The following is a 10,341-nucleotide window of genomic DNA, read 5'->3' as shown; positions in this document are numbered from 1 at the left end:
AAGAAATTGGCTGCTGCATTTACTCACATAGTGACAGTAACTGCAGTTCATCAAGTGATTTGTAAGATGTGAAGTATGTTGGTGCATCTTGGAAAAACAAAGTCTTTGTTTCAGCTCATGTCATAAATTCTGCATCCCTTCCAAGGCCACTTTGTTAAACTGATCCAAAATGACTGAATTTAGTTTCAGACTTCTTATCAAAAAAAACTGCCTATTCACCTCCATTATCTTTTTGCAGAGAACAGGAACTCATCCATTCCAATAATTCCCTTCTCCTCCCTCAGTGATGCCCCAGAGAAGGAACTTATCCTTCTGTTTAAAGTCCTTATGGCCTTGTCCCTTCCTATCTCTGAAATCAGCCACGTAACACCCGAGCCCTGCCTACCTCTCACCTCTGTGTATTTTCCTAACCTTTTGCTCCACCATTGGCGATCTTATCTTTCGTGATCTTAAGCCCTAAGCTCAGCATTCATTTCCTTTATGCCTCTGCAAAGTGGCATGTGCATATCTGTCATTATTGCGGAGGTACTACAGGACCCTATATCAGTTCAACTGCTTCATTTTAACTTACCTGGAATAGGTTTACATGATTTACCTAGAACCTGAAATGAAAAGAATAACCATTAGAAGTTGAATACAATAACTGTCATAAGGAATAGTATTTTATTTAAGAAATGAAATATCCCATATAACGCACTGTCATAATTTTTTCGCTATTGCACATTTGGATACAACAATGTACAGAATGGTCCCTAAAACTGATTTCAGACAGCGTAGATGCCCAACTAAGGAAAAGTTAGTATTAAATGAAGAGAAACCATAAGTAAGCAGTGTTTCTATTTTAGTGTTGTATTCTTTGGATCAGCTGTTGGAGTCACTGTGGATCATTCAGGAGACACAGATTGAAGGTTAGTAGCTTTAGAGAGGTGGTCACACCACAGGTATAGTCAGGCAAATGGGTGACTGACAGGAGAAGTAGGAAGGGACTGTCAGGAGAAGTAGGAAGGTACTGCAGGGGTATCCCATGGCTATCCCCTTGCAAACAAATATACCATTTTTGGATACTGTTAGGGTGGGGCAGGAGGGTTGGGGTAGTCTCTCAGAAGAAAATAGCAGTGGCAGTCAGGTCTTGGGCCCCAGGACTGAACCTTTTAAGCAGGGTTTGTCAAGGTTCAAAAGAGCAATTGTGATAGGAGACTCTTCAGTCAAGAGCACAGACAGGCAATTCCGCAGATCTGCGCGAGATTCAGGATGGTGTGCTGTCTCTCTGGTGCCAGTGTTAAGGATGTTTTGGAGCAGTTGCAGAAAATTGTCAAAGGGAAGAGTGAACAGCTGGAGGTCGTTGTACATGTTGGTTATAAATGACATAGGTAGAGGAAGGGATGAAGTTTTGCAGATAGAATACAGGAAGTTAGGTAGGAAGTTAAAAAGCAGGACCTCAAAGGCAGTAATTTCTGGATTACTTCTGGTGCCATGTGCTCGTGAGAGTAGGTATAGGAAGATAAGGCAGATAAATGAATGGCTGAGGAGATGGTGCAGGGGGCAAGGATTTAGACTTTTGGATCATTGGGATCTATTCTGGGGTAGAAGAGGCCTATTCAAAAAGGCTGTGTTTCACCTGAACTGGAGGGGGACCAATATCCTAGCAGGGAAGTTTGCTAGTGCTACTCGGGAGCCTTTAAACTAGTAATGGTGAGTGGGTGGTGGGGATGATCCTAAGCAGCAGTGAGGACAGAGAGAAAACTGAAGATGGTTTTGGAGTTAAACACAGCAAGTTAGTTAGACAACCAGGTGAGAGCACGTCATAGAACGAGGTAATTCTTTAGAATTAAACTGCATTTGTTTCAATGCAAGAGGTCGGACAGTAAGGTTGATGAACACAGACCATGACTGGGATATCGCAGCTATTACAGGCATGGCTTGGGGAGGGACAGGACAGGACACATTCACATGTGCGTCTGTGTGTGTGTGCGCGCACGCGTTATGGGGTGAGAGAGCATATATGTGTGAGGGAGAGAGAGAGCGTGTGCAGGCACATGAGTGTGACAGGACTGGCAGCTTAATGTTCTGGAGTCTCGATCCGAAAGGTAGGACAAAAAGGGAGGCAAGAGACGAAGAGGAGCATTTTTGATTAGGGAAAATGTTACTGCTGTACTTAGAGAGGATTTTCCTGGAAGATCATCCAGTGAAGTTATGTGGGTGGAACTCAGAAATAAGAATGGGATGATCCCTTAATGGGACTGGGAAAGGGACAATTGGCAAGTGGGAGACTTTCAAAAGTGAGATAATGAGAGTTCAAAGGCAGAGTGCAGGTAAGGCTGGTAGGGAACAATCAATCAATCGAGATATTGACAAATATGTAAATATAAATCCCCAAATTCCTTTGAAGTCTCTGTCCTGAGAGATCTAAAGGTTTTATCAGTGTGAAGAGGTGACATTTTAGGTTAGACAATGCATGTTACGTGTAAGGCCTTGTTTAGAATCTGTTTGTGTTTTGATTTGGAGTCAGACTGGTTTTATTTCTCAAGTAGGAAGTTATAAAACGCCACATTGACTGACTGTCTATAAATTGTGCACTTTCTGAACAAAATAGAATGTATCTGCAAATACAAATTTACCCCATTGACACTCATGCGCGTGCATGCGTGAGAAAGACAAAGAGAGGGAGTGTGTCTGTGAGAATGTATGCTTGAGAGAGACAGTCTGTATACGAGACAGGATCTGTGAGAGAATGTGTGTGTGGGCATGCACGTGTGTGAGACAGTGTGCGTATGAGAGAGGATCAGTGCGAGTGTGAGTGCGTGCGTATGTATGGATGTGTGACACAGTGTATAGTGTGATGGAGTCACTAGTAGTCCGACATGAACCCAAGATCCTGGTTAAGGATGCTCTCATGAGTACTGATCTCTCTCTCTCTCTCTCTCTCACACACACACACACACACACATTCTACTTTGTTCAAAAAGAACACAACTTATAGACAGTCAGTCAATGCCATGGTTTATAAATTTAAATAAAGCCAGTCTGACTCCAAACAAATTCTAAACAAGGCCTCACACATAACATGCGTTGTCTGACATAAAACGTCACTTCTTTACACTTATGAAACCTTTAGTTCTCTCAGGGCAGTGACTTGAAAGGAATTCAGGATTTACATATACATACTAATCAATTAAAACCACCTACTTGATTAAAGATTTAACAGCATCTTAGGTTTGTTTAGTACATCCTCATCAGTGGTGTGATCCTTTGATCTTTTATTTATAAATTCTGTGTCTGATACTGCCTCTCTCATTAACACCTGAAGGTGGTGTAAGACTCCGACAGCTTGTGTTTTCAAATAAACCTGTTGGACTATATCCTGGTGTCATGTGATTTCTGACCTTGTCCACCCCAGTCCAACACCGGCACCTCCACATTATAGAAATATTGAGGCTCTGGTCATGAATCAGAATGAGGCAATTGCCAGGTAGAGGCAAATGGGATCAAGTGAATCTCTTGAAGCGTAGAAGGGGAGTAGGGGGGAATCCTTAAGAGGGAATATGGAAGGCAAAATGGGATATGAGATAGCCTTAGCAGATAACATTAAGGATAATCCAAAGAGATCCTACAAGTACATTAAGAAAAGAGCAACTAGACAGAGTAGGGCCCTTTAAAGATCAACAAGGTCATCTTTGTGTTGAACCTCAGGAGATGAGAGATATTAAATGAATATTTAGCATCAGTTTTTACTGTAGAGAAAGAAATGGAGGCTAGAGAACTCAGGGATATAATACTGATGTTTTGAAAACAGTTCACATTAGAGAAGACGAAGTGCTAGAGGTCTTAAAACGCATAAAGGGAGATAAATCTCCAGGACCCGATCAAGTGTATCCCAAGATATTGTGCGAAGCTAAGGAAGAAATTGTAGGGCCCCCAGCAGAGATAGTTGTGTTATCTGCAGCCACGGGAGAGGTGCTGGAAGATTGCAGAATGGCTAGCGTTGTGCCTTTATTTAAGAAAGGCTGCAGGGGAGGTCTGGGAACTATAGGCCAGCAAGTTTGATGTCAGTGGTGGGTAAGTTGTTGGAGGGGATTCTGAGACACAGGATTTACATTCATTTGGAGAGGCAAGGACTGATTAGAGATTGAATTTTTCCTGCGCACAAAATCATGCTATCAAGTTCATGTCTCAACTTGATTGAGTTTTTTAAGGATGTGACCCAGAAGATAGATGACAAAGCGGTAGATGTTGTCTACATGAACTTCGACAAGGTTCTGCATGGTAGACTGATTAGTAAAGTTAAGTTATATATAAAGGATTCAGGGAGAGCCTATTAATTGGATACAAAATTGGCTTGAGGGTAGGAAACAAAGGGTAGTGGTGTCGGAGAGCTTTTCCCCCAGACTGGAGGCCTGTGACCACCGGTGTTCTGCAGGGATCGGTGCCAGGTCCACTGGTGTTTGTCCTTTATATGAATAATTTGGATAAGAACATTGGAAGTATGGTTAAGAAGTTTGCGGATGACACCAAAATTGGTGGTATAGTAGATAGTGAAGAAGGTTATCTAAGATTACAAAGGGATCTTGATCAGTTGGACTGAATGGCAGATGGAGTTTAATTTAGATAAATGTGAGGTGCCACATTTTGGTAAGGCAAACCAGGGCAGGACTTACACAGTTAATGGCAGGCCCCTGGGGAGTGTGGTCTAACAGACAGACCTAGGGGTTCAGGTACATAGATCCTTGAAAGTTGTGTCACAGGTAGACAGGGTGGTAAAGAAGGCATTTGACATGCTTGTCTTCATTATCAGAGCACTGAGTATGAACTGGGACATCACATTGCACTTGTACAGGATGCTGGTGAGGCCACATTTGGAGTACTGTGTACAGTTCTGGTCGCCCTGCTATAAGAAGGATATTATTTAATTGGAGAGGGTGCAGAAAAGATTTACAAGAATGTTACCGGGACTGGAAGGCTCGAGTCATAAGGAAAGGCTGGGACTTTTTTCACTGGAGCTTAGGTGGTTGAGAAGTGACTTTATAGAGGTTTATAAAATCATGAGGGGCATAGATAAAATGAATAGCAAACGTCTTTTCCCTAGGATAGGGGAGTTCAAAGCTAGAGGGCATAATTTTAAGGTGAGAGGAGAAAGATTTAAAAGGCAGCTGAGGAGCTACTTTTTCCTGCCTGAGGAAGGGGTAGATGCAGGAACAGTTACAACACTTAAGACATTTGGACAGGTACATGAATAGGAAAGGTTTAGAGGGAAATGGGCTAAACACAGGCAAACGGGACTAGTTTAGTTTGGGGAAACTTGGCTGGCATGGACAAGTTGGACTGAAGGGTCTGTTTCCTGCTGTATGACTCTGATCAAAATGAGGAAGGCAAAGGCAGAAGAAAAAAATATCATAATGCAACATTCCTCCACTGTTTAACCACTCTATTTCTTCAATGTTATTTTCTCACAGCAGGGCACAGTGTATTCAGACATGTTGACCATATTTTCTCTGTACATTATCATACGAAGCGGTTCAATAATACACACAAAGGATTTGTATGAAGCAGGATATTGGAATTTAATTTTGAGACATAGGATGAGCTTCTAAACAAAAATTACTTTTATTATTAGAAACTGAATTAATGAAGTATTGTTGTAGGAATCAACTGGCAACTTAGTTCATTAGACACATAAAATGCAAATAGTTTGGACAGCAACTATTACAACAATCAAGATTAATAAATATTTGCATATAACTTGCATTGCACTTTAATGATTAGACTGTACTTTTTAAATCCAGTTTTCTGGATCTATTCCAGTAAAACATTGTGTGAATTTGGAATATTTGGATTGCTTGAAACACATTATTCTCTCAAACATGATCTAGGTACTCATCTGTTTAGTAAATTTCTTTAACACTTGCAAATATAAATGGCTACTGTCAAAGAAGATCTGTAAAGTGTTATCCAAGGAGATCCAAATATTTATAATTATAGAATGTGGAGAGAGGAGAGACTTTTTAAAAGCTACCACTTTCTTTGAATAAATAAATCAGAACAACAATTACAAAGGTTAGCGAAGGTTTGATTCAAATTATTTACCTCTAAAATGTTGTACAGCACAAATGACACTATAAAAATACATATCCATAAATACAAAATATCTAGTTGTTTTAAAAGGAAAACATTATTTCAGCAATGTATTCTTAAGTAGAACAGACTTGAGCATTGAATTAAAAACCATTTTCTGAAAAAATTATGCAATGTCCAATACCAACCTGTGTTGGATAGTTGACATACTGGAGTGCAGAATTACTAGAAACCATTGCTCCTAAGTAGGACATTGAACAAACTGCATACAACCAGTGTGGCGTTCGTTCAAATGAAGGTTTTTCCAAGAATTGTATGACTAGAACAAGATGTGTCAAATATATTAATTAATACAATTTAAATATGTGGACAAACAACTTTGTAATTTTGAATACCATGTTCCCCTACTACAGTACTTTGCAATTCTCTACATGTGTAAATATCTACGCTTAGTGATACTGCACCAACAAAAAACGTCACCATTCACACCACATAAATACAAACTATCTTTGAACTGAAGTCAGATCTCAAAGTGAACGCTTCCAGCTCATGGTTTTCTTTTGGAAGGAGGGAGCCCAAAGCTTTGTTTGGAATGCACCTTAACACTAGGAATCCCTATTTACCTTGCCAATAGATTCATAACTGCAGCTGGGAAAGCAGGTTTCTGCTGCAGACTATGAAAAAGACATGATCACGGTTTAAAATGCAATCAGCAGTGTATGCCTCCACTTTGCTACTGACCACAAGATCCAGGCCAGTAATTGTCATAAATTTTCCACTACAGTAAGTCCAAAAACTAGAAAAGTTAGCACAGTTCAACATATCGTATGTACACATAGAAATACTCCTAAAAATATTTATTATTGTTTTTCTACACATTTAAAATTACTTACTTAATTTAGAAAAGATGGCATTAATAATACACTGTACAAACACAAGTGATTTTGCATAAGTAAATGATTCTTGCTGCTCTCCATATTTGCCTCTGGTTCTGTAACACAAAAAATGCAAGGGTTCAAGTTAGACAATAATTTTTTGTAGCACAAATCACGCAATCATTTTAGTCACCAGTTAGATATCAAATATGTAAAGAAAATTACTTGCATAAACAGAGACCAGACTACAAACACAGGCTTCAAAACCACATCTCCAAAAACTTTTAGGTCTAACATATGCAAATCAAATTTGGTTTATGTTTGTTGCGTATCATGCAAACTAAACAAAATATCAGGATTGTTCCTAAAACATCCTGGATGAAGTATTGACTTGTCCTGAGCAAATTCAAAGAGGCTAACACTAAGATACTGTCCTCAGATAGCAATGTCATAGCCTGCGGCTCAGATTGTTGGCTGTACTACTGCTACCATTTTAAGATGGACTAAAGTTAAACTGACAAAGCTAAAATATGGCTCTACATCACTCGTTAACCATAGAAAATAGTTCTCTACCCATTTGCCAACAATTGGCCCATATCCCTCTAAACCCATCCATCCAGATGCCTGTTAAATGTTGTAATTGCACCAGTCTCCACCACTTCCTCTGGCAGCTCATTCCATACACGCACCACCCTCTGCATGAAAAAGTTGCCCTTGGGTTCCTTTCAAATCTTTCCCCTATCACCTTAAAACTATGCCCTCTAGTTTTGAATTCTGCTATCCTGGGGGAAGACCTTGGCTATTCACCCTATCCATGCCAGTCATGATTTTATAAACTTCTGAAAGATCATCTCTCAGCCTCCGACGCTCAAAGTAAAATAGCTCCAGCCTACTCAGCTTCTCCCCATAGCTCAAACCCTCCAAACCTGGCAACATCCTCGTAAATGTTTTCTGAACCTTTTCAGGTTTCACAACAGCCTTCCTGTAGCAGGGAGACCAGATATGAATGCAGTATAAGTGGCCTAACCAATGTCCTTTGATACTGAGATTTATTTAAGGAAGTAACTAGTAGAGTTGGAAGGGGCACCTGTTAATGTAGCATGTTTGGATTTCCAGAAGAAATATGGTCTCACACAAAAAGCCAATATGCAAGATAAGGACGAGAAGTCAGCGGTAATATATTAGCATGAAGTGAAGATTGGTTAATAGACAGAAAGTATAGAGTAGGAATAAATTAGACATTTCCAAATTGGCGGTGTAACTAGTAAAATGTCAAAAGAATCAATGTTCACAACTCAGGTATTTAATATCTATATTAATGACTTACAAGAAGAGACTTGCAATGTATCTAGATTTACTGACAATGCAAAGCTAGGTGGCAATATAAGCTGAAATCAGGACACAGAAAGAATATAGACAGGTCCAGTGAACGGGCAACAAGGGAGCAGATGGCTTTTAATGCAAAAAATTGAAAGGTCAATCACTTTTGCAATAAGAACAGAAAAGTGGAATTTCTTTTTAAAAATAGTGACACATTAAAATGTTAATATTGAGACACTAGCTATTCACAAAAGGAATAAGCCTAGCAATGCATTATAGAAAGCAATTGAAAAGGCAAACTGCACATTGAATTTTATTGTAATAGGATTGACATTATAAAAGATAAGAAAATCTTGCTAAAATTGTAAAGGACATTGATCAGACCACGTCAGAAGTACTGTATGCAGTTTTGTTGTCCGTATTTAAAGGAAAGATATACATGAATTACAGGCAGTAAACAAGGATTGACTAAATTGGTTCCTGGGATGAGAGGCCCATCCAAAGATAGGAGATTGAGCAAATTAGACATCTCAAATTTAGATGAGTTAGAAAAGTAATCTCATTGCAATACAGTGCTTCTGAACAAGCATGAAAGGCAGACACTTAAGAGCAATGGGCAGTCTAAAACATTGGGGCAAAGTGTCTTAAATTTATATTGTTACATTAGAGACATTTTTATATAGTGGCGTAACAGTCACGAAAATCAAAGGCAGACGTTTTGCCTTCGGAAGTATTTATACATTTTCAGAGAAACAATGAATATGGAAAAAAAACTTTAGGCAGCAGAACTAGTTTTTACAAATGAAGCAACCCCGTGTCCTAAAACTGGTTTCCAGTGCATGACTATGAAGGACTTGGGTCTCAATAGCTCTGCAACTACAGGAGGCAAAACTGCCACATGTCAAGAGCGTGCATTGCATCATCTGTGCATCACTGCAATAAAACTAAGAACTGCAAATGCTGGAGAACTGAAATGAACAAAAACAGAAATTGCTGGAGAAAATTGTTCAGGACTGGTCACTGGACTCGAAATGTTTCTTTGTCCACAGATGCTGCCTGACTTGCTGAGTTTCTCCAGCAATTTGTTTTTGTGCACCATTTCACTTGGCTTTATAATTCCGAAGGAAACAGTAAGCCTGTTTATTCCTCGGGGAATAGTGGAAAACAGGCCCAGCTCCAGGGTAGGGGAGGTTGATGAGTCTCCCTCCTTGCTGCATCTCCACCTCATCATTGCTGTCCCCATCATCCCAGGCCCCCCAGCGACGAGCATCCAGGAACAGAGCTGCACCGCCATTTCAATCTGGAAACCTCTCTCTCTCTCTCCCGAGCACTCACATCGTCTCCTGCAGAATCCCGTAGTAAAAGTAACAGACGAAGACTCCCAAGAAGCAGAGGAGCAGCCGCAACCTCTCGCTGGATATTCTCTCCATGGACGGTTTGGTCGCCTCACTCGGCGCCTCCGGCGCCACGGCAACAACCTCAACCGGTCCCATCAGCCTCCGCGCGGGCCGCCAGGTCCCCCCCGGCTAGGGAGAGGACGGCGGGCCAATCCTACTGCCTGAAGACGGTGTGGGGATCCACACAATTCCCCCATCCAGTCTCACAATTCAGACATCCCCCTGATCGTTCCCGGTGGCATTTCTGAATATTAATATTTTCCGGCAGGCTTTCCCCGCAACAGAGGAGAAATAACCGGCGCAACTGAGACCCCCGGGCGAAGGGGTCCTGTGGTGACGGTTAGGCCGTCGTGTGGGTTGTTGATAGGGCGCCTGCGTGGAAGGAGGAGGTTGGCGGAATACTAACACTACGGGGCGTTTACTGTGAGACACAGGAACTGAAGTAGGCCACTCAGCCCATCGTCACTGCTGCACCATTCATATGGCTAATCTGATAATCCTCAACTCCACTCTCCTGTCTTTCCCCTCCTCCGATCCCTTTAATCATTAAAAATCTGCCCACCTCAATAAACTAAATGACCCAGCCCATGCTGGTAAATTATTCCACAGATTCACTAGCCTCTTAAGAAATTCCTCCTCAACTCCCTTGGTGTGGCTCAGTAGTTAGCACTGCTGCCTCA

General features: G+C 40.9%; 1 protein-coding gene across 1 annotated transcript; it reads right to left on the bottom strand.

Moving 5' to 3' along the window:
• Positions 1 to 19: 19 nt before the first annotated feature.
• LOC109918421 (solute carrier family 35 member B1-like) lies at positions 20 to 10,043 on the bottom strand. The gene is made up of 5 exons (XM_048614401.1): positions 9,600 to 10,043; positions 6,963 to 7,060; positions 6,258 to 6,388; positions 572 to 602; positions 20 to 87 (listed from the first exon to the last, which is right to left on the bottom strand). Exons 1-5 carry the CDS (start codon positions 9,755 to 9,757, stop codon positions 20 to 22), a joined length of 486 nt encoding a protein of 161 aa, XP_048470358.1. The 5' UTR covers positions 9,758 to 10,043.
• Between the last annotated feature and the right edge of the window lie 298 nt (positions 10,044 to 10,341).

The sequence above is a fragment of the Rhincodon typus genome, chromosome 30, assembly GCF_021869965.1.
Source record: "Rhincodon typus isolate 14 chromosome 30, sRhiTyp1.1, whole genome shotgun sequence".
NCBI classification, from domain to species: domain Eukaryota; kingdom Metazoa; phylum Chordata; class Chondrichthyes; order Orectolobiformes; family Rhincodontidae; genus Rhincodon; species Rhincodon typus.
The sequence above is the reverse complement of the archived record's forward strand: the minus strand, read 5'-3'. Positions and strand labels throughout refer to the sequence as shown.